General features: G+C 34.1%; 1 protein-coding gene across 3 annotated transcripts in view; it reads left to right on the top strand.

Moving 5' to 3' along the window:
- The window catches only part of LOC127944909 (terminal uridylyltransferase 4), a 30639-nt gene extending 5197 nt beyond the window's left edge, over window positions 1-25442 (top strand). Inside the window, exons 4-30 of one of the 3 annotated variants that reach the window (XR_008150473.1) lie at window positions 307-423; window positions 3295-3472; window positions 3573-3661; window positions 3752-3803; window positions 5093-5162; window positions 5283-5409; window positions 5497-5616; window positions 8010-8195; window positions 8303-8477; window positions 9596-10080; window positions 11301-11451; window positions 11667-11753; window positions 13039-13142; window positions 13392-13449; window positions 13539-13642; window positions 15153-15242; window positions 16939-17052; window positions 17152-17229; window positions 18709-18886; window positions 19703-19750; window positions 19829-19911; window positions 19998-20113; window positions 20205-20359; window positions 21689-21792; window positions 23072-23212; window positions 23962-24114; window positions 24898-25442. Coding sequence is in view for 2 of the 3 variants with exons in the window: in XM_052541325.1 (XP_052397285.1) it covers window positions 307-423; window positions 3295-3472; window positions 3573-3661; window positions 3752-3803; window positions 5093-5162; window positions 5283-5409; window positions 5497-5616; window positions 8010-8195; window positions 8303-8477; window positions 9596-10080; window positions 11301-11451; window positions 11667-11753; window positions 13039-13142; window positions 13392-13449; window positions 13539-13642; window positions 15153-15242; window positions 16939-17052; window positions 17152-17229; window positions 18709-18886; window positions 19703-19750; window positions 19829-19911; window positions 19998-20113; window positions 20205-20359; window positions 21689-21792; window positions 23072-23627; window positions 23962-24114; window positions 24898-24980 (3861 nt within the window). In the remaining variant the exon portion in view is untranslated. Of the gene's footprint in view, window positions 1-306; window positions 424-3294; window positions 3473-3572; window positions 3662-3751; window positions 3804-5092; window positions 5163-5282; window positions 5410-5496; window positions 5617-8009; window positions 8196-8302; window positions 8478-9595; window positions 10081-11300; window positions 11452-11666; window positions 11754-13038; window positions 13143-13391; window positions 13450-13538; window positions 13643-15152; window positions 15243-16938; window positions 17053-17151; window positions 17230-18708; window positions 18887-19702; window positions 19751-19828; window positions 19912-19997; window positions 20114-20204; window positions 20360-21688; window positions 21793-23071; window positions 23628-23961; window positions 24115-24897 lie in introns of all 3 variants that reach the window. The other 2 variants (XM_052541325.1, XM_052541326.1) reach the window with 2 other exon arrangements.
- Window positions 25443-25562: the final 120 nt, after the last annotated feature.

Raw genomic sequence — 25562 nt, 5'->3', positions numbered from 1 at the left:
TGTGGTTTATATATTTTAATTTTTTATCTCAGGATTTATTTGTGTTTTTTTATGGCATTATTTATTGTTATTTATTTATTTGTATTTGATATGTTAATTTTAATATATTTTTATTTTATTTATTTTTTTAAATTATTATTTTTTTTAATGCTGTGTTTAGGATTAATTTTGTGCCAAACAAATATGAGTCTCTTTAGTTCATATGTGCTTTAACTTTCGCTGTCTAATTGAACACAAATTCTTAGCTATCGATCTATCAAACACAACACTAGTGATTGCTTTCTCTGTCGTTGTGTATCTCCACAGCCGTCACCGGAGTACCCGAATTTCCAGTATCTATGCAAACTGTGTTCAATCCACGTGGAGAACATCCAGGGTGCTCACAAGCACATTAAAGAGAAACGTCACAAGAAGAACATCATGGTGAGGACTGCTTTCTGTGCTGCTTTTTATAAAATCCACACTGACTTTTTAGCCTACAGTACAGTACAGACCAAAAGTTTGGAAACATTACTATTTTTAATGTTTTTGAAAGAAGTTTCTTCTGCTCATCAAGCCTGCATTTATTTGATCAAAAATACAGAAAAATACAGTAATATTGTGAAATATTATTACAACTTAAAATAATAGTTTTCTATTTGAATATACTTAAAAAAATAATTTATTCCTGTGATGCAATGCTGAATTTTCAGCATCATTCCTCCAGTCTTCAGTGTCACATGTAACATCAGTCGATCACATGATCATTTAGAAATCATTCTAATATTCTGATTTATTATGAGTGTTGGAAACAGTTCTGCTGTCTCATATATTTGATCAATAAAAGGTTAAAAAGAACTGCATTTATTAAAAAAAAAAAAAAAATATTTTCTTTACTATCACTTTTTAGCAATTTAACACATCCTTGCTGAATAAAAGTATTGATTTTATAAAAAAAAGAAAGAAAAAAAATCACTGACCCCAAATTACTGACCAGTAGTGTATACTGTTATTACAAAATATTTATATTTTAAAAACATAGCTTCTTTTTGTTTGTTTTTTTCATCAAAGTATCCTAAAAAAGTATCACATGTTCTGGAATATTAAGCAGCAGAACTGTTTCCAACTTTGATAATGAATCATCATATTAGAATGATGTCTAAAGGATCATGTGATAATAATCCTAAAAATTCAGCTTTGCATCACAGAAATAAATGATAATTGAAAGTATAATACATTTAAAAACAATTATTTTAAATTGTAATAATATATCACAATATAAAAAAAAAAAATCTGTATTTTTGATCAAATAAATGCAGGCTTGATGAGCAGAAGAACATTAAAAAAAGTAATGTTTCCAAACTTTTGGTCTGTACTGTAGGTTTTCTGTGCTAGTTTCTGCTGACAAACTTTTATGTCAGCCGATATCTACATAAAGTGTCCTCTGATAGTTTAAGTTAATATTTCAGTCATTTATTGATACATTTGCATGTTCTCTGCTGTTGATTAACAGTCACATGACGTGCATTTAAATAGATAAAATATATAATCTTTATTAGTTAGTGTTTGATTTTGTAAACCCAAACCTTTTTTAGTTGTGAAAGTGTCTCAGTCATTACATTCAGAAAACCAATGTTATTTTAGTATTTGGAGATACTATTGCAGTTTTTATTAATATTTTCTTTTAAATTTTGATGTTTTCTCCTTTCGTTTAAATTTTTTTGTTGAAGGTTTAGTAATTTAGTTTTATTTTTGCCTTTCTCGATTTTTATTTCCTTCTTTTTTATGTTTATATAGTTTTTATAAACATATTTTATTTCAGTTTAGTCATATTTATTTAGTACATCAAGTTAAACCTGATGAACAAGTTAAAGAAATGTTGTTTTGGTAACTTTGGTAGTTTATTTTTTCTATATATGTTTTATTTTATTTCAAGTAATGACTTTTTTATGGTTTTAGTTGGTTAACTGAACTATGATAACTCTGAATCAAACCGCTGAAATGCTCTAATTTTCTTCCCACCAAAATATTGGAAATTATATAAGTTATGTTATCAGGTAGGGTTGCACGATATATCGAAATTATCGTAATATTGCAAAAATAAATATCGCAATATGCATATCGCAAGGGCATGTGATATCTCAATTTTAATAATAGGCTACTTAAATCAAAACATTGCAAAAGTCAAAGTTTTAGTTGGACGCATATAGCAGAGAATTGCTTGACATCAAAAAGAGTAACTTGCAATAAGTTGCAGAAAACAGCTCTTTGTCGTCTCGGCTTGCCGTCTTGTTTCACACCTGAAGCACGCTCAAATCTATTTAATCTATGCTTGTAAACGGTGTATTTCTTTTTTCTTCTTCTTTTTTATTAATTGTTCACTTGCCTTTAATCATGTTTGAACTTTTGAGTCACTGATGTTAAAGTGACTTTCTGTTTTGTGACTTGTATTTCTGTTTTGTAATTGCTGGTCACTTTCAGAAGTTATAGTAGTTATTTATTTTCCAAGAAACAATGTGAAAAATAGTTTTATTTATACATATTTTAAAATAGAATTGAAATTGATTTTACACACTTTAAGCAATATCGTATGACATATAAAATATCGCAATTTTTAACAAGGAATCGCATATTGCATTTTTCTTCAGTATCGCACAGCCCAGGTTTGCTAACGAATGCTGCATGTTAGGGCTGTCAAAATAGCTGAAAAACTTAATTCGAATTTTGTGCTTAAATATCAAAAGTCTAATTATATTCAAATTTAAAATGCATAATTTCAGTTAGAGTGAAGAAAAGCGGCCACAAGAGGGCGCATCAAGCAAAATATTACTAATGCACGTTTATTCAAAGCATAAGAAAACATGACTGTGGAAAAAAAAACATATTTAAAATTATATTAATAAACCAATTATAATTAATTAAGTTGCTTAAAAAACTATAAACAAAACGGCGTCATGTATGCATGCATAGTTTAATACAAAAGCGGAAAGACAGTCATGCAGAATAATTTTTTACATTTAAAACATGAGATGCAGTGGGATGGGGAACAAAAACCCACGTCTTGAGATGTTTTTAAAAAGTAGAACTTAAATTTTACATGGCTTTCTAAACGTGGATCTTTTGTGCGAGACGCAAGTCTAATATTAAGTCTAATATTTGAAATTAGATTTTTATTTTATTTTAACAGCCCTACTGCATGTCACTGTTAGCATGCTAAAACCCTCTCAGGAAAGATGCTCTAGCTAAATATAGGATCTTTTGTATCGGATTTGACTCATTTGTGTTGTTTATCCTCTTGTTTTTGTACGTTTGCAGGATAAGCAGGAGGAGAATGAGTTGCGATCGCTGCCGGCTCCCTCTCCGGCCCAGTTGAGGGCGCTAGACTCGGCCGTGCTGGAAGCGGCAGAAGTGCATGGCATCTCAGAGGAAGACTTCGCGCTAAGGCAAGCCGTGGTGCTCCGGATGGAGGGGATTATACGCAAACAACTCACAGGTACACTGCTTAGCTAAAAGCTTGCACTAAACTTAAGTGAAAATGAAACAATCTCTTCCAGTCCTCTGAATGTTTAAATTCTTCACTCGTCCTTTCTTAGCGTGCTCTCTCCGTCTGTACGGCTCCTGTCTCACCCGCTTCGCCTTCAAAACGAGTGACGTCAACATCGACGTCTCTTATCCCTCCTCTGTGAGTCTGAGCAAACGTTCACGAGCTGCTTCTGTGGATATGTGTCAGTGCGTTTGACTGTGTTGTTATTAACTCGTTTGTGTTGTGCAGATGACTCAGCCTGATGTGCTGATCCAGGTGCTGGAGATCCTCAAGAACAACGGTAGGTTTCGCTTTAATTCATCCACAAACCATTATAACTAGAGGTTGACCGATGTATCGGTTTTGCCGATTAATCGGCACCGATAGTTGATTGCTGGAACAATCGGTTATCGGCAAAGATCCATGCCGATAGTTTTCCGGGTTGCGCCCGTTGCTGGAGCGGCTGAGAAGGGTCTGTTTTCATTATACAGTATGAGAGCGGCCTCTAGTGGTTGAAATCACTGACAGCACGTGCTGTTTGTCTAGACACGTAATGCTGAACGCTGAACAGAGCGAGAAACTTGAGACCCGGATTTAAATGCAGCTGACAAAGAAAGTTTAAAAAAAATTGTGCTTAATTTTCAGTAATTAAAAGATAAATAAAATTAATGTTTCATGCCGTGATTTTATAACAATAAAAATGTGAATACACACAGAATTTTTTAAGGGGAAAAAATCATTAGGCTTCTTTAAGAAAAAAAAAAAAAGTTGTGTTATGCCTTCAAATAATTATAAATGCTGAAACAAAATTTGGTAACAATAAAAAAAAAAAATATATGGTGAGAAAAAATAAAACATTTCATAGGGCCTTAAACTTAATTTTTCTTAAACTTTTATTAAATTGATGTGAAATAGTATGTTAGTATGTTGATTTTAATTAATTAGACTTAATTTTAAAATGTTTTTATTTTATAAATGTGTATGTAACTTAAAAACATCACAAGTAAATCTGAAAGGGAAAAATAACAAAAATGTCCAATTACTAAATATATAAAACATAGTAGAACATTTGTTAAAAAAAAAAAAAATATATATATATATATATATATATATATATATATATATATATATATATATATATATATATATATATATATATATATATATATTGTATAAAATATTTTTATATTATAAATGTGTATGTAACTTAAAAATAAATCTGAATGGGATTTTTTTCTTTTTTTTTTTTACAATTAATAAATATAATTTTTTTTTACAAATAGTATACATTTGACCTATTATTAATTGGTATATAAAATATTTACATATAACTTTTACATAAAAAATGGGGAAAATAACTGAAATGTAAAATATTACTAAATATAAATATAGAAAAACAGTTACTACGAGTCCAACTCATTTAAAACAAAAATGTGTAAACGTAAAGTTTTATTTGCTAATATTTTTGCTTATATAAGTCTACAATACTAATTTGAGTGATTTAAGACTTAAGATCAGAAGGTTTGTAATATATAAATATGCTACAGTTTCGAGGGCTAAGATTAACTGAAGTTTCACTTCTGTTTTCAGTGGAGTTTGCTGAGGTGGAGTCAGATTTTCATGCCAAAGTCCCCGTTGTTTTCTGCAGAGATGTGGCCAGGTCAGTTTAACGTCGGCAGTAAAACGCTTCTATAAATAGTCATTGCACACAGAGAATAAACATCTGAAGACATCAGCAATAGCCATCATAGCTGATAAGAGTTGTTTGATTTCTCTACAGTGGGTTAATGTGCAAAGTGAGCGCAGGAAATGATGTCGCGTGCCTCACCACCAATCACCTTGCAGCTCTGGCCAGACTGGAGCCGAGGCTCGTGCCTTTGGTTCTGGCCTTTCGTCACTGGGCCAACGTACGTATGACTCGGCGCCATCATGTTCTCCAGACTTTACATTAACTGTTTGTCAGTGAAGTCTAACGACATTGTGTTTATCTGTAGCTGTGCCACATCGACTGTCAGACGGAGGGAGGAATCCCGTCCTACTCGTTGTCTCTGATGGTCATATTCTTCCTGCAACAGAGAGCCGAGCCCATCCTGCCCGTTTATCTAGGACACTGGGTATCAACTCATGTTCTAGTGAACCCTGAATGCATAGCTCCTAAATAGCATATAATCAATATATTAACATTAAAAATGTGCTGTTTTCTATTCCAGAGATAGTTCAGAATAGTATGTGTTAGGGCTGCACGATGTGTCGTTTAAGCATCGATATTGCGATGTACGAATCCACGATAGTCACATCGCAGGATGTGTGATGTAGGCTGTCGTAGTTGATCCGTTATTCATTAATTGTACGGGCCAGCTGCTCCCCGGCCCTTGACGAATGTGATTCACGGAGAGCGAGAGAGAGAAAGAGAGAGAGAGCGCGCGCGAGAGAGATGGAGAGAGAGAGAGAGAGGGAGTGCGCGAGAAAGAGAGCGAGAGTGCGGGAGAGAGAGAGAGTGTGAGTGAGTGAGTGAGAGAGAGCGCGCACGAGAGAGATGGAGAGAGAGAGAGTGCGAGAGAGAGATAGAGAGAGAGAGCGCACGAAAGAGAGATAGAGCGAGCGTGCAAGAGAGAGCGCGCAAGAGAGATAGAGTGGGAAAGAGAGAGAGAGCGCACGAAAGAGAGATAGAGATATAGAGAGCACGCGAGAGAGAGATAGAGAGAGCGTGCGAGAGAGAGATAGAAAAAAGCGCGTGAGCGAGAGCGCGGGAGAGATAGAAAGAGCGAGAGAGAGATAGAGAGAGCGTGTGAGCGAGAGCGCGGGAGAGATAGAGAAAGCGCGGGAGAGAGAGAGAGATAGAGAGCGCGCGAGAGAGAGATAGAGAGCACGCGAGCGAGAGCGCGGGAGAGAGAGATAGAGAGATAGAGAGCACGCGAGCGAGAGTGCGGGAGAGAGAGATAGAGAGAGCGCTTCAAACAACACGAGCGCTGTCTTGCTCTCTCTCCCTCGCGCATATTAATCAATTGACGCGATGGTGTCGATGTTTAAATCATTTAAAATGAGAATGTAAATCTGCTCGCCCCATTTTTGTTTGTAAGAAAAAATTAGATTAGATTTCATATCGCAATATATATCGCAGAAAAATAAAATATCGCAATGTCATTTTTTCCCAATATCGTGCAGCCCTAGTATGTGTTGTATTATGTTATTATGGCAACAGCATATTCACACATGAGATGCACATTCGACTTGTATGTAGCTTTCACCTGGATATTTGCTACTCATTAAAACCCTTTGTCAACAAGCATTTGCATTCATGATTTAGTTGACGAGTAAAATATTGCAATTTTATTTTTAAATATTACTTGGAAACCTTTTTTTTCGTTGACTATAGGACTGTGCTGTTAAATGTATTATCTAATTTAATTATTTTCACAGTACAAGTTAATTAAATTTATTTAAATAATAATTATTTACTGATTTTTTTATTTTTTTATAATTTGATTTAAACAAGTGATACTAATAGTCCAGAAATATAGTGTGTTATAATTGTAAGATAATGGAAATTAAATATTCAAATAATATGCATTTATAATAATTATTATTTTCAGAATAAATTGTTTTAAGAAACTGACTTTAATAGACAAATAATACATCTAACACCACACTACTATAGAGAATTGAAAAAAAACAACAACATAATAATTGCAAGATAATGTAGACTATATATTTTATGCATGTTTATAATAATACATTAACATTATAAATTGATTAAAAAGTTTTTAAAATAAACCGCACACTAATAAAGTGAGTGGGGGGTGGGGGGGGCAATAATTGCTAGATTATAGACTAAAATTTTTCAAAGTAATATTTAATTCATATTTATTATAATAATTTTTCACAGTATACATTTATTTAAAAATTGTTTTAAATCCACAAATACATCTAATAGCATGGTGCTCTAGTGAGTGAAATTTGATGATGTAACATCATATTTAATAAACATACTTATATTATTACATTTTCACAGTATAAATTGATTTTAAGAACTGATAATTTTCCAAATAATAATTTTGCGTATTCAGAGTAATATGTTTTTAGAGCGCAAATTGATTAAAAATGATTTAAACAAGTATACATAAATAATTAATATACATTTAATATTTTGTGTGTTTAGAATATTTTTCTTTGCTTTAATTAATTTAGTCTTTATACATGAAAATACATTTTAAAAAAATTTTCTAATATATATGTAGTCTTTTCAATTTTAGGATTGAGGCTCTCACATGAGGATAATCATATTTGTGGCATTTACATTTATGCATTTAGCAGATGCTTTTATCCAAAGCAACTTACAGTGCATTCAGGCTAACATTTTTTTTACCTAACATGTTCCCTGGGAATTGAACCCACAACCTTGTGCTTGCTAACGCAATGCTCAAACTTGAGCTACAGGAACAATCTATGATATTAAAAAGACTCTGTTCTAAATACATATCTCTATTCTTCTTTGATGTCTGCTCAGATAAAGGGCTTTGAAGAGAAGCGCGTGGATGAGTTTCACCTGACGGGGATCGTGTCGGACTCGTTCGTGGGTTGGGAGCACAGACCCGCTCCAGCAGGTGAGGGCCGCGGGGACGGCAAAGCCAAACCTGAACCCAAAACTCAGACTGAGAAGAAAGAGAAGAAGGCCCAACACGCTAAGGGCAAGGTGAGCGCTTCACTGCTGCTCAGGACTGTATTAAAGAAGCCCTTAGGTGAGTACTATCAGAATTGTTAGTAACTCGTGTGTGTGTGTGTGTGTGTGTGTGTGTCCAGACTCGTCTGACGCTGGAGGAGCCTGTGAGCGTGTCTCTGGGTCAGCTGTGGCTCGAGCTCCTGCGCTTTTACACGCTGGAGTTTGCGCTCGAGGAGCACATCATCAGCATCCGTCTGAAAGAGCTGCTGCCGCGGGAGCTGAAGAACTGGCCTCGCCGCAGACTCGCCATCGAGGGTGAGACCGCAGACGTCTGAGATCCAGTGCATTGTGAACACTTCATTAGTGGCTGACTTCCTGAAGAGGGAGCACTTGCTTGGTTGTGTTTTTTTCTGTTCATTCAGCAACAGTCGTGTTGGAAAACTGTTCCAAATAAGATTGGTTGAGTGGTTGTTGCTCTCTTTTTTAAGGGATGCTCCGATAATCAAACTCAAAACAGTGTAATAGACAGAACAGTATATGTTCTAGCTGATAAGCTGTTTTTTCATGTTATGGATAAAAACTGATAATGTATCATATTAAAATGATGTGCTGTTTTGTCTAAATTAAAAACATAACTCTAAAAACAATATTTTTCATTTATAATATATTTAATTAATAGCAGTTCAAATAAACACAAATAAAAACATAAAATTAATAAACATTATACTACAGTAACTTTGATTACAGTAATTTTAAAATACTTGAATAGTATATCAGTAATACTAATTGTGTGTGTATATATATATATATATATATATATATATATATATATATATATATATATATATATATATATATATATATATTATAATATTAATATGCAGAATATTTATATAGCATGACTGTCTAACATTTGTTATAGTAAATAGCAATTCATATGGTATATTTAAATATGTATTTTTTTAAATGATAAAAAATGTTAACATCAAACTTTCGATTAATGTTGTATATTTAGAAAAAAAAAAAAAATATATATATATATATATATATATATATATATATATATATATATATATATAACATCTTTTTTTAATCCTAAATGGTAAAAACTAATGTAAAATATATAAAAAAAAAAAATATATATATATATATATATATATATACACATTTGGATTTAAAAAATGCACTAATAAAAGCATTTTTGTAACATTAATTAAATGCTTAGTTATTGCCAATTGTTAGCTCATGTTAAGTCTTATTGCACAGGTAATCTAAAACTGAACACATTTCTATATCCAATATCAACTGACGCTTATAAACAATATCAAACAGCACAGTGTTTTACACTTTCATCTGTTTTTACGTGCTCTTTGTTTGTCACATTAAGATGAAATCAGAAAAGGAGCTGTAAATGACTAAATCATCCGTTTCAGATCCGTTTGCGTTGAAGAGGAATGTGGCTCGCAGTCTGAACAGTCAGATGGTGTTCGAGTACATCCAGGAGCGTTTCCGCACGGCCTACAAGTATTTCGCCTGTCCGCAGAGCAGGAACGGAGCAAACGCCCGCCGTGGCTTACTGAGAAAGAGACTCAGACGTTCTCGCATGGCACGATCCCGCAGCCTGGACCGAAAGAAGAGCGGCGAGGAGGACGCAGACAGCAGTGATGATGAAGATGAGGAAGAGGAGAGCCTGAGAGCAGGGTTCAGCGAGCTCCTGTTGAGCGACGGTGGGATGGACGCCGGATCTGAGGACGTTTCCCAGGATCACTCCACAGCCGCATCTCCCTCCGCCCTCAACGGCCTGAGGATGGACAGCGATGAGGAGGAGGATGAAGAGCAAGACATGGAGAAACGGGACAGTATCGCACCAGAAGATCTGCACTATGTCTTTGACAGGATGATCTTCACTGGAGGAAAGGTAATTGCACAGGATACGGAAATATTTGTGGTGCTTGACTCTGCAGAACTTTTCATTTTTAAATCAGATTTCCAGGTTTGGAGATGACGTGGGAATTTCTATAGTGAATATACATTTCTATGTGCGCTTGGCTCTAAAAACAGGTGGATATTGATTAGGGCTGGGTAAAAAAAAACGATTTTTCGATTAATCGTTTTTTAAAATGTGGTTGATTGAAAAAAATAAAAAATATATATATATATATTTTTTTTATGATTGTTTTATCTTAAAAATGAAATAATTTGATCCTGTTTGATCAAGGAATGTGACTGTTCTGACTTTTTTCAACATCTTTCATCTTGCATCAAACTTGTATTTATTTAACATAATTGTATGCATTTGAAAATTAGAGATGTGTTCTGTTTTAATGTACCTACAATAAAAGAGTTTAATATACAGGTTTGTGGCTCTTAATTTCTTTTTAAGAGAACTTATGTTCACTGTTCTTTTTTATAAATATAGTATTTGTATTAAATCTTTATACATTGAGTTGAATCAAGTGAATAGAAAAACGAATCGAGAATCGAACTCGTAATCGATTTGAGAGCTTCTGAATCGAAATCAAATCGCTCTGGAAAATCTGAATCGATTCCCAGCCCTAATTACGATCATGTTATAGTTTATGTGGAGTAAAACGAGTCATTTCAGTGAATCAGTCAAAATGGCCTGAATGATGCATTCGCAAACTCATCTGGATTTTAAGCAATCCTTATTTGATCATTTTAATTTGCCAAGTTAAAACCAAAACGTTAAATGTTTGTTTTACGCTCACCGAGGCTGCATTTATTTGATCAAAAATACAGTAGAAACATTAATATTTTTTATTTAAAATAAGTTGTTTTTATTTGAATATATTGTAAAATGTAATTTATTTCTGTGATGCGCAGCTGTATTTTCAGCATCATTCCTCCAGTCTTCAGTGTCACATGATCTTCAAAAAAAATCATTATAACATGCCGATTTGCTGCTCAAGAAACATTTCTGATCACGATTAAAAAAAGGTCTAAAGGCACAGCAGCAAAAAAATGAGTATTTGATTGTTAAAGACGATGGAATATGCATGGAATCTAACAATTCAGTCATTTGGAGTCAATTTTGTTATATTGTATGTATTATAATATGGTTAATACTATGTGCATCACATGTTATGGTAAGTAATTTGTTGCTGTTGTGCTTTACAGCCTCCAACGGTCGTGTGCAGCATCTGTAAGCGAGACGGCCACCTCAAAGACGAGTGTCCTGAAGACTTCAAGAAGGTCGAGCTGAAACCTCTGCCGCACATGACCATACGCTTCAGAGAAATCCTGGACGGACTTTGCATGCTGTGTTACTGTGAGTGCTATACCATACTGCACCATCGTCCAAATTTAAAGGCATAGTTCACTCAAAAATTAACATTTTAAATCAGTGATTCATGGGTGAACCGTTCCTTTAATACACCAACACACCCAAATCATCCCAGTAGTCACTTAGGAGCTTAAGTGTGTATATTTGGGTTTACCCTGACGTTTACTTCAGGTTGAGACGTGATGTGTTTGTGTTTGTAGGTGAGTTATCGCCGTCTCTCATCGAGCAGCAGAAGAGGGAGCAGATTCTGGGCAGTCTGGAGCGCTTCATTAGAAAAGAGTACAACGGTGTGCAATCACGTGTTCATACTAGAGTCCGTATTATTACAAAAAAATGGTTGTCAACTAAGTTTTTTCCCCTCACTATAAAAGTTCATGAAACGGTAACTGAGACTAAATCAACATGCATTATCATTGACGGAAAAAAAAGATGAGACTACCGTATTTTTCGGACTATAAGTCGACTTGAGTATAAGTCGCATCAGTCCAAAAATACGTCATGACGAGGAAAAAAACATATATAAGTCGCACTGGACTATAAGTCGCATTTATTTTAGACTAAAACATTACCGTCTCCAGCCATGAGAGGGCGCTCTATGTGTTCAGTGTAGACTACAGGAGAACTGAGCAGCATAGAGCGCCCTCTGGCGGCTGGAGACGGTCATGTTTTCTATTGGTTCATTTTTCTCGGTTCATGTCAAATTAATTTTGATAAGTCGCACCTGACTATAAGTCGTAGGACCAGCCAAACTATAAAAAAAAGTGTGACTTATAGTCCGGAAAATATGGTAAAATGTAGTGAAAAAAACTACAAACATTTTTATTTTTGTTGGAAAGAAGTGGAGCCAAAACACTTCTGACTGCTGTACAAGGTCTTTTATCAAGACCTCAGATCCCCTCTGTTAAACAGCTCCATTATAAATCTGTACACTAGATGAGGTCAAAAAAACCATGCATATGAGTCGATATTCTATAGATCTGTTCTGATTAGTGAAAGAGCAACTTCTGATGAAATGTACAAATAGATTTCTCAAATAAACAACGGTCATTGCAGTTAAAATTGCGCAGATTATAATTTGTATCATTTTAACCCATATAAAGTAAGACTAAAATATGACAAAAACACGAGTTTATTTTATTTATTTATTTTTGTTGTATTTACCTTGGGTTCAGCTGAAAAAGTTTGTGCATCTCTGACTTATGGTGGTAATAAAAAAAAAACCCATCACAGCCTGTGAAAAAGGTCTGTTTGTGGAAAAAAAGAAAAACTAAACATGCATTGTTGTCTCTATTGTGTGAATGAAAACAATAAGTAGTTTTAATGCTTTCAGTCCATTTCTAAATGATTTGACTTATGCTAGTCACATTAGCGTATTATTTATTTCCAAGAACCGCCCACTTAGACGGGAAGTAGCATGTAAAACCACCGACTACAGTTCGGAAAGAAAAAAACACTGAGTTTCGTCCAAGGGAAAACGAATCAAGGTTATAATGATTATAAACGGATCGGTTAACTGCAGTATCACTACTTTCTAATATAAATTAATCTCTATTCTGTGTGTTTTTTGGTCAGATAAGGCCCAGCTCTGTCTGTTTGGCTCTTCTAAGAACGGCTTTGGCTTTCGTGACAGTGACCTGGACATCTGTATGACACTGGAGGGTCACGACACCGCTGAGGTCAAATCTGGTTACTTTTTTTGTATGATTAGGCAAATATAACAAACATACCTTGTTTTTCTTTAATTAAATTTTTGTGTAATGCCAAGTTTCATAACAACTATAATGTGTCGATGACTGATTTCACTTACTTTAAATGGTGTTTTGTGTTTAAAATCAGATCAGTTTGTATTATTGGCTTTTCTTAGCCAATTATCGACTCCTGACTCCTGATGTTTTACTGGTTTTGCTTTCTTGTTTTCCTCGCAGAAGCTGAACTGTAAGGAGATCATCGAGGGTTTAGCCAAGGTGCTGAAAAAGCACACAGGTACGGGAGTGATATATTTTGTGAAACTGAAGTCAGTGTGAGTTGATTGTTTCGCCGCGCTGACGGATCCATTTGTTGGCGTGGTTCAGGTTTAAGGAATATCTTGCCCATCACAACTGCTAAAGTGCCTATAGTGAAGTTTGAACACAGACAGAGCGGACTGGAGGGAGACATGAGCCTCTACAACACACTGGTGAGACACTCTCTGATAATGTATTGAATGTTATTATATTATTTTATATTGCATTCAACTTTTCCAGCCTGGTTCTCATAAGAGCACTTGGAGATTTGTTTTGGTTCTGACAATGCACAAAGTGTGACCCATTAAAGTAACTATACAAAAAATAATAACTATAATAGTGATAATATGGTATCGGTATTATCGGTATTATTAAAACGGTATTATCGCGGTATTGAAATTTAGATAAAGTGCTCATAATACAGTATAACAGGTTAAAAAACTGTTTTTCTTATAACACAAATAACTGAACATTTAAATACAATAAAGCAATACAGAAACTATATAAAGTTAAAAGTTTTGCACCGATTAAAGTGCAAAATATTATCTCTTTAGTTCACCATTAACATTCACAATGAGCAACAGCTACATTTGCTACAGAAGTTATTAATTTTTGTTAAAAAATAAATGTTAGCTCATTAAATAATACAGTTGCAACTTTAGATTTTATCAACGTGTTATTAAATATTGGAATACCTAAGATGAATGAATGTTCAGAAGAATTTTTCATTGGCAGTTTATGTTAACTAATGAATTAACTTTAAAAATGAAGTCCTAATGTAAAATGTAAATTAACAATAAAAAAAAATCAAAACCGTTTCAAACAATTTCCATGTCATGTTGTAGTCCAGATTAAAATAGCCTATTAAGACTTAATACTTAAGTATTTGGCACTGTGATGAACATCATAAAAAATACACAAATCTGATTGGCTATTTAAAATGATTAAATATGTTTCAGAAAGTAGCGCAGCTGCTTTATTTATGGGGTTTCCAGGGTATGGACATTTTCTGCAGTTTAGCGCCATCTGCTGTCAGAGAGTGAATGTGCTTTCATTCAGCACGTCTCTCATGTGTTCCTCCATGTGTTTCTCATGCGTGCTTGTTTACATCAGAGCGTCTTTCAAGCAGCATACAGCGGTGTTGTGCATTTTGACCAGCTGATGGGAATAGTATTCTTAAATGCATTCCAAATACTGAATAATTTGTTATATATAATTATTCACGGTATTTAGAAGTGCCCACGATAACAATTTTGTGCAAAATAATTACTGTGATATATCGCATTATCGCGTAGTGGCACAGGTCTAATATAATTGCACTTTTTAGTTTTTTTAAATAAAATATAATACTATTATATTTATATATTTTTTATATTTTATGTGATAATACTATTATATTTAAAAATAAAAAGGGAGTATTAAAAATACAATTATTTTATAGTAAACTCAAAAATAAAATTCAAACATTTACTTATTTTTTTATATATATATTTGTATATGTTTGTATCTTTTTCAAAAAAAAAAATTTTTTTTAACACCGCACATCGTGCATGCACCACTTATGTGCACCCCTTATTATATTATATATTACATTCTGTTATGTATGTATGAAAAATTGGCTTTATTTTTATTATAGGTATTTAAATTGATTTATTTAAGTTGAATGTTGTTTTTGTGTGTCAGGCCCAACACAACACCCGGATGCTGGCCACATATGCTGCTTTAGACCCTCGTGTGCAGTTTCTGGGCTACACTATGAAAGTATTTGCCAAGGTAAGACCTTTGTAAAAAATAATTTTAACTTGCAGAATGCACACAGTTGCATAAAATATTCCCTATAACATTTAAGACTAAAAGAACATGTGCACGAGTAGCTCATCTACAGTAGTAGTAAAGTTACATGCATGTTCATTTTGATTATTGCATATTCTTAAAAAAGCTCAACCTTTTGTTGACAAATGTAAATTCTACATGAATTAAATTTTATTTAATCTTTTTTTCTGATGTTTTGAAATAAAATAATGCTTTTATTCTGGAAGGATGCATTAAATTGATGAAAAGTGACAGTAAAGACATTTATAATGTTACAAAAGATTTATATTTCAAATAAATGCTGTTCTTTTAAACTTTTTATTCATCAACAAATCTAGAAACAATGTATCGCAAAAATATTAAAGGGATAGTTCACCCAAAAAATTACAAAATTCTGTCATTAATTATGTTGTTTCATTTTTAGGTGAATTAACCCTTTTATCAGCATAACTGTTTGCAGTTTTGATAATAATCAGAAATCTTTCTGGAGCAAATCGTCATATTACAATGTTTTCTGAAGGCTCATGTGACACTGAATGCTGGAGGAATGATGCTGAAAATTCAGATTTGATCACAGAAATAAATTACATTTTAAAGTTTATTCAAATAGAAAACTGTTATTTCAAATTGTAAAAAATATTTCAAAATATTACTGAAATTACTGTATTTTTGATCAAATAAATGCAGCCTCAGTGAGCAGAAGTTACTTTTTGTACCCCAAACTTTCGAACAATAGAGTACGTTTTGAAGAAAATGGTGAAGGGAAAATAATTATAACAAATAATTTTTATTCCAATTAACAAGAGCTCATAAAGCAGATGATTTATAAAAGTTTGCAATATTTTAATTGTGTACCATGTTCACCAAGACAATTTAAGCTACCTTGGCTGGCCCTTAACAGCACACAACGTAGCTTAAACTGTCCTGGTGGTAACAAGAGTAGGAAACCTGTGGCTGCATATGACTTTGCAGAAATCAAAAACCCAGTTTGAGGTAGTTACCAGTGATAACCCAGAGTAATGGTGATGATGCTCAGGCGCTAGGGACCTCATTCTAGAGGGGGAGGGGCCAATTTCATGGTAAGCTACCGCCTGCTCATCATGACGTATTTTTGGACTGATGCGACTTATACTCAGGTGCGACTTATAGTCCGAAAAATACGGTAAATTGACAAAAAGCGCACCACTTTCCTCCCGCCTAAAATGTATTCGTCTTAGATGGGCATGTCATGTGACCAGAATGCCCCCCTCCCACATTCCCCACACAATTCTGCACAGTGTGCTCAAGAAAGGTACCCATACCGTTGAAAGGCCTAAACTGAGTTACAAAGGGGTACCGAAAAGAGATCTGATAGATTTCGATCTATCATGCCAATCAGCTCCTGGATCCAGGGAGCCAAAAACCCTGTTGAATGGAGGGCTGATCTATTCAGAGGAAAGCCTCAAGACCATGCTAGACATCGTAAACATGATTTATGCAATCCAATAAATATCTGTGGCTTGTTGTTACCTGAATTGTCGCTCACAATACCGCACATACCATTGTCGTACCATGTTTTCATTACGTTATCCTTTTTTCAGTGCATTGGAAAGTACTGGATGCTATAGTATTGACTACATGCACACTAGGGGAAAATGTAAATTTGTGTGTTTTGCAGCGCTGTGATATTGGTGACGCCTCCAGAGGAAGTCTATCCTCCTATGCTTACATCCTCATGGTGTTGTATTTCTTACAACAGAGAGAACCACCAGTTGTCCCTGTGTTACAAGAGGTACATAGCACTTACACAGAAGTACAGTGGCAGTACCATGGTGCACTGATTGTATCAGATATCAGTACTATGGTACTGAATGAGTGTGCTCTTCTGCAGATATTCGATGGGAACACTGTTCCTCAGAGGATGGTCGACGGCTGGAACGCTTTCTTCTTTGATGACCTTGATGAGCTAGTGAGTGGGATTGATTTGAGATCGTTTCTGAGCAAGGCAATTTCGTTTGTGTCATAGAACGTTGAAGAGGTTTCATTCGACTTGAATTGTTATTAATTTAATTTATTTTCTTTATATAAGAATTTATATTAATATCATTTATATTATTTTTATATGTAAGATAAACCATTTAATATTTACTTTTCACTAAATACACAAATAAACATTTATTTTTATGTTATTTATAATTTATAATAATAAATCCTCTGTTATTTAGAGACCAGTAATTACAAAAATAATAATAATAATTATATTATTTATTAAAAATAAATATATACTATCAGTTATTGTTTTTTTTTTTGTGTATTCAGTGACAAGTAATTTTAAAAATAAAGAATATGCTTAATATTATAATTCTAAATAATATCAATAAATACATACAATCAGTTATGGATCTTCTTTATCTAGTGACAAGTAATTACAAAAAAATTAAGAAGATCCATAAATGATAGTATGTATTTATTGATATTATTTATAATTATACTAAACTTTTTTTTTTTTGTAATTACTTGTCACTGAATACACAAAGAAAACTGATAGTATATATGTATTTTTAAATAATATTAATCCAATTATTTTTTGTAATTACTTGCCACTAAATATTTGTTAGTTATAATTATAATACTAAGTAATCTAATTTTTTTTTTAATTTTCAATAAACATGCAAAGAAAACCAATAACTGATAGTATACTACATTGTTTATATTATTTATAATTATAATATTAATTATTATAATTGTGTATTTTGCAATTGTCACTAAATACACAAAGAAAAACAGTAAATGTTAGTATGTTTTGTTTGTTTTGTTGTTAACAACGACAACCACAAGAAATAATTTACATATATTTAGCCAACCTCACTTAACATGACAGGCGTTTAGTTTGTAATACCGTATTTTCCGGACTACAAGTCGCACTTTTTTCAGGTGCGACTTATTTATCAAAATTAATTTGACATGAACCAAGAGAAATGAACCAAGAGAAAACATTACCATCTACATCCACAAGAGGGCGCTCTCGCTGCTGTAGACGATATTGTTTTAACTTTGTTCTTGGTTCTAAATAAATGCTACTTATAGTCCAGTGCGACTTATGTGTTTTTTTCCTCATCATGACGTATTTTTGGACTGATGCGACTTATACTCAGGTGCGACTTATAGTCCAAAAAAATATGGTAGTCCCATCTTTTTTTTTCGTCAACGATAATGCATGTTGATTTAGTCTCAGTTATCGTTTCATGAACTTTTTATAGTCAGGGGAAAAAACTTGACAACCATTTTTTTCGTAATAATACGGACTCTAGTATGAACACGTGATTGAACCGAAAAATACGGTATTTAACATTTGTACACTTGGAGACTGTAAACAAATTCTGCAGCCTGATGCGTTTTGAAGTGCACTCAGCATGCATCAGTGAAGGTGTGTGTTTCTGGTGTCCAGCAGCGGCGTCTGCCGGAGCTCCATCAGAATAAGGAGACCGTCGGGGAGCTTTGGCTCGGCCTGCTGCGCTTCTACACAGAAGAGTTTGATTTTAAAGAGCATGTCATCTCCATCCGCCAGCGCAAACGCCTCACCACCTTTGAGAAACAGTGGACGTCCAAATGCATCGCAATCGAAGGTTTGCAACGCTTATTCTGAAATGCACAGAAATCTGTTATTTTTTTCAGGTTATTAATTATTTTATTTATTTATTTTTATTAATTCAGCCTCTCCAGATCTGTTTTGCATCATAAAAACAGATTTAAAAATAATTGTATTAATATAATTTTTTTAATAATAATTTTATATCTCTTAATTTATGCGATAATATAAATCCATTAAACGACAACACCATCTGATCTGAAGGTATCAAACAAACTGTAAAATATACAGAATATTATTCTTTATAATGCACAGGGCTTTGTTTTTCAGATTATGCCTTTATTGTTTTTTATATTTTATTTTATTAAAGGATACTGCAAGCTCTTTTAATTTGTCCCCCTTTACTCAAACTGCACAAAAAGTGGTTCAATAACATTAAATGTTACAGGGACTGATTATTACAAATGCAGATCCCACTGTGTCCCAATTTTTATTTATGTATTGCTTATGGCGATGTTTTTAATGACAGCTTTGCTTACAGTATATACTATTCCTAAAATAAGAAATATCCCAATATATCCCCTTGCTTACAGTATCGCAGTGTATCGCAATATATCCTATTGCAACCCCTGTATCACCAGATTGTTGGCAATACACAGCCCTAGTCATAACTATCTTATTAATATTATAAATGTGTGCAATTATATATTTAGACATAAGTTGAGGTGACTTCACTAAGTGTGATGCTTTTTAGAATTCTGACATTTCCCGATGTTTTATTTCAACCAAACACACGTTGCATGACCCTTGAATATGCTATTTTTACATAATTATTTTTATTTTTTTTTTACAGATCCCTTTGACTTGAATCACAATCTTGGAGCTGGTGTTTCGCGCAAAAGTAAGCAAAACTATCCTGTTCCACAACTTTCAGTAAATGTACAGGTGATTATATCTCACTCGTTTTCTCTGTACACAGTGACTAACTTCATCATGAAGGCCTTCATCAATGGCAGGAAGCTGTTTGGCACCCCATTTTACCCTCACCCTGGAACAGAGGCTGTGCGTCACATTACAACTGTTCATGAGTGCCATTTATCCTTCATTTCAGATCTCATTTCATCTTCATATCTCCCTCTCTCTGTCAGGATTACTTCTTTGACTCCAAGGTGCTGACGGACGGTGAACTGGCTCCTAATGACCGCTGCTGTCGGATCTGTGGGAAGATCGGACACTATATGAAGGACTGTCCAAAGAGGCGCAGGTGCCCTGTTTACACATGCATAAAAACAATTACTTTTTACAGCAGTAATGCATGGGAGGCAAAGTGCTTAGCTGATCTTGTTTGTTTTCAGAATGAAGAAAAAGGAGAACGAGCGCGAGGAGGAGGTTAGGGAGGAGGACAGAGAGCCCAGAGAGAGACGATGCTTTCAGTGTGGTGATATTGGTCATGTGAGGAGAGACTGTCCCGATTACAAACACCTCCGTCAGAGAGCAGTGCCCGGACCAGGTACAGCTTAGCTAATTTAGCTCATTTATTTTTTAGTTCATGAAGCCTCTAGAGCTGAACTTCTCAGACCATTTTCATAAGCTCAAACAGTTTATGAATATATTTAATAAATGTAACACGTGGCGCAAGATCTGATGTGTCTCGCCAAAACGTGATGATATCCTTGCAAAACAGTCCGTTGGGGTTACATTAGAGCTGCACAATTAATCATTTAAAGATGGCAATCTTAATTTAAACACCTACAAGATCTTATTCCAGAATGACAACGATTCAGCTGTGTCTATTATGACTGTTTCACATTGCGAGTGACAGTGGAGAGTGAGAAGCACGTTTTGTTGCTGTCCATGTTAATGAATCATTCATGCTGCTGCTAATCCAGAAAGAGCAACAAAAACTGTTTTTAGTTTACATGTTGTTTATTGCTGTTTATTTTAGTGTCTCATCACACCTCTAATATTTACTTATTTATTAGTATATTCTATATTAATTAATTAATTAATTAATTATATATATATATATATATATATATATATATATATATATATATATATATATATATATATATATATATATATATATATATATATATTATTATTTTATTTTTTTTTTTTTGTATAGTTTTATACTTATTCCATATTTAGTTTCTGAGTAGATTTAACGTGTAATGAATTAAAATACAGTAAAATACAGTTTTTGTATTATTATTATTTTTGTACATACTTAATTGACTAACTGCTATTCACTTCTTTTTTGTATTTTTAAAAGCCCAAATAGTTCATGAATATTCATTCATTCCATAATAATACAATTTATATATATATGTATGTATATATACACACACACAAAAAGATAAATGTTAATTAATTTTATCCACCTCATTTTTAACATAAGCATAGACACAGGCATTTTCAACTTAAATATGCATGGCTTCTGCTTTCATCTAGTTATTTTACCTGGTTAAAAATAGTCTGTTATGTTGCTTGATCTTATTTTTTCATATTATTTTGATTCATAATCATAGCATAATTACCCGTTTACTGTATTTTCATGTACTTCTCTATTCTATACTTTCTTTATTGCTAGTTGTTTACCTGTTATAGCTATTGAGTTGAAAGGAAGTCAAAGAAAATTGCTTAGCTCTGTGTTAAGAAACAAAGTAGACAGTTATTTGGTGGATCGTTCGAGACTTACAGACAGTCATTTTATATTGTATTGTCAATGCTGATTTTATAATGCAATAGTTTTTTCTTTATAATTAATAGTCTTGGTCTGTTAGTGTCCTGTAGGAGACCGTATATAAAAGCGTTTGACTGTGATTCCTCTCTTCAGTGCCTCACATGGTCCGGGCCATGGCCAGCTCTCAGTCCATCCCCATTCCTCAAGGTGCTTCAGTCCAGGATCGGGGCGGACGAAACAGACAGCCCTCTGAATGTGTAAGGACCTAAACTCTCAACTCTCTGAGGGATAGACGTCCATTGCCTTTAAGTAGTTGTTAATGTTTCTCAGTATTTTATTGTGGGCTTTGAAATTTATTTATTTTGCTAGTCAACTGAAACTTCGACCAAAAAATTTGGACCAAACATTCATTGTTGCCAAGTATATTTTAAATACTTGTCACTTAATCTAATAATGCACAGGTAAATAAAAAAAAATGAAGACCGAATTTTACTATATAAAAAGTTTTATTCTATTTATGTATTTATTCAATTTATATTATACTATATTTTATTTTTTATTATAATACTAGTAATTACTTTACAGTGAATATACAAATATAGTATTTATTATGGAATTTTTTTATAATTTATTTTCACTAAATAAACCAATTATTTCATAATAAGATTTGTTGTATATATGAGTTATATTTGTATTTGCCTCTTATAATTTTATTTAAATAATTTTATGCAAATTTTAACTGAGCATAAACATCTGCAAAGGTACAACGCTCAAAGTTCAGTGCAAAGGGAGATTTTTTTAATTTTACAGAATTCACTTTTTATGGCCTACAACACACGTCTGGTTGGGACTACAACAAGCTTCTTCCTGGGTTGGTGACATCACAAACCCTAAAATTTGCATAAACCCTGATGAGGCCATGTTGGGCTGCTTTAGAGAAGAGGAAGAGTTATTTGTAGTTGAGTGTTGCTGTTAGAAATTAAACAGTTACCCAGCAAAAAAAGATATTACAATGCAATCATGTATTTTGCTTTAATAATAATAATAATAAAACCATAAATCATAAGCTAACTCAGAGAGCAGTAACCTTTACAAATAACAGCGAATCTCAAAAGCATGAGACATCACCGCGCGACTCTCCCGGACAATCGAAAATGGGCAAAAGGGCGGGAGCTGGTTGCTGAAGCCACGCCCACCTAGCGTGACGGCTGTGACAGCAGTCGCAATTCACCTGTCACTCAAGTGGCCACGCCCTTAATTATGCAGAACTTTAAGGCTTAATATAATTTAAACGGATGAGTTATACTTATACACGATGACTTGAGAAATCTTACAAGAACTACTGTGAGGGTACCACGGTACGCTGATATTTTCAGATATTGGCATGAAAACGTATTAAGATTGTGATATCAAAGGTTTTGCTTTATAAATTTGTAAACTTATAGCAAATATTAAGTGTCATCCAGCAACAGAATTTATTTCCATATATTTGTTTTTTTTGATGAACTGACACTTTTTCTGTCTGTTTCCTTCCAGTCTGATACGCATCAGACTCCTCCATACTCCCCTCAGCCGTCTCCTTACAGCCAGACGTCCGTCTCTCCGCAGAACAGCAAGCCTTCCTCTACATCCTCTACCTCTAAACCCTCCCAATCGCAGCAGCAGCAGGTTCCCCAGGTCCAGCTTCCTATCTTCAGCTTCCCCCATTCCCACCCGGGGCTGTTTCACACCGGGCTGTCCGCGCTGGGCCTTCTACCCGCCCACGCCCAGCAGACACCCCTCACCTCTGCCTCCTGGCCCATCCACGGCCCTCTCCTCCAGGGCTCTGGAGCCTCCACCGCCCCTGGACACCCGTCCTCTCCGGCTCTTAAGTTCGCTGTCCGGGGCAGTGGAGGCGAGAATGGAGGCGGGCTAGCGGTAAGCCCCGCCCCCATGAACCTGAACGACCCCAGCATCATATTCGCTCAGCCGTCGACGGGACGGGTGGCTGGTGGAGTGGGCGGCGGCCCGGCCAGAGAAAGGGTGCACCCCTGGCACAATCACCATCTCAACCCGGGGCCACTAGTGGGGAACGGTACAGTAAACAAAACAGGTACACACACGTGGTGCTCACACGTTCACATGGTGCTTTCTAAGGCAACATCCTTATGGAGATTTAAGCTTTATGAAATGAGTGAAATCAGTGCAGTGTCTCTTTGTGAGCTCAGGTAGGTCTCGCAGGTGTTTTGGGTTCACTGGGTGACTGTTAGTTTAAACACTGGGAACTGATTTACTGGATTGCTTGTGCTCTTTTAGAGCTGCTTCACCTGTAACCCTCTGAAATCACAGTCTAGTGACGTGGTTTCATAATGGTTGAGTGTTGGTTGTTTTGCTCTCTGTTAGTACAGAGTCATGTGTTCACTGTTCTATCTCTCTCTACATCTCAGATCCTAATTTCCCGTCTCAGTTCGGCGGTGTGACCCAGGGCTCTCGGTCCTGGGAGCACAGCAGTGCTGCTCCGTTTCCGTTGTCTCCATCCTTCATGCCCTACCGTCTGCCACCCTACCTGCAGCAGCCCAACAAACCCTTCATCTCTCAAGGTACCAGCGCTGTTCTATCTGTCTGATAAAGTGGAAAATAAAACATTCAAACCTAGTGTATATGTCTGTATTGCAAGTAGAATGTAACAACGGAATTTTCCATTAATCTCAACAATTAAATAATTTTTATTTTATTTTCATTCATGCTATTTTTGCTGTAGTACTTGGTTAAAGACAAAAGCTTTAAGACCGAACAAGTCAGTTATGTAGTGCCAAAAACCTCTCCTATAGCAAATTAAAAAACAGCAACCTAAAAAGCAAACCAACATGATTATATTTGTTATTTTGGTAAATTTTGTCAATTAGGAAGTGTCCAGGGGAAAAAAAGAGCATTTCTCTATTTTATTTTATTTTATTTTATTTTATTTTATTTTATTTTATTTTATTTTATTTTATTTTATTTTATTTTATTTTATTTTATTTTATTTTATTTTATTTTATTTTATTTTATTTTATTTTATTTTATTTTATTTTATTTTTTATATATATATATATATATTATCTTTGTTGCACTGCAAACTAATTTAATTGTTCTAAAAGTTTGCTTCTTTCTAGAATAGTGCTTATTTTACTTTCTTTTGACTTTAGGATGAAATATAAGGTTTTGTTTTTATGACATTCCCTCAATTTGCCGTTTCTGTGCATTGAACTGAATCATTTGATTCATTCAAGATGTTATTAATGGACTTTAATTTAACTGAATATTCCTCTCGATGGATTTACAGGCCACAGATGCACACTAATAAATAAATCGTTTCCACTCATAATTCTGGCTTTCTGCAGGTTCTCTGGTGGCAAATCAACATTACCCGCTTATTCAACATGGCAGGCACGGCAATCTCAACTACATTCAGCAGAAGAAATGAAGAAATGACACTTTACTTTGTAAACAAATGCCCAAGGTCCTTAAAGAGAAAGAGACTGACTTGGCATCATTTGGTGATTTTGAAACTTTTTAAAATGAATTTTATCTTTTTTGTACAGTTTTTATGTCTTATTTTCCTTTTATTTCTGTGTGTATCATCACATTGACTTGTGATACAAAATGTCAAATATTTTATTACCCCTATTTTTGGAGGGGTCCAAAAAAGTGTTTTTATTTTATGTGTAATATAAGGATTTAAAACGTATTCACTATTTTTATCAGCTGTATTCCTATTTTGCTTGCATAAGGAAAATGCTTTAGATAGGAAAATCAGACATAACAACCAAATAAGAAAATGATGTAGTGCCAAAAACTTCCCGATAGCAAACCAAGAAAACAGACAAAAAAAGACCAGCAAAAAAAATAAGAAAAGACCAAAAAAAATAAAGAAAAAGCAAACCAATATGCTGATGTGTTGCTTTTATGTATTTATATACTGAAGGTATATACTGTCTTGGAATGAAACTCTCAACATGTGGATGACATCTGCCTTTTGTGGGAACATACCATATTTTTAAAATAA

Source organism: Carassius gibelio, chromosome A23 (assembly GCF_023724105.1).
Source record: "Carassius gibelio isolate Cgi1373 ecotype wild population from Czech Republic chromosome A23, carGib1.2-hapl.c, whole genome shotgun sequence".
Classification (NCBI taxonomy): Eukaryota; Metazoa; Chordata; class Actinopteri; order Cypriniformes; family Cyprinidae; genus Carassius; species Carassius gibelio.
The sequence above is the reverse complement of the archived record's forward strand: the minus strand, read 5'-3'. Positions and strand labels throughout refer to the sequence as shown.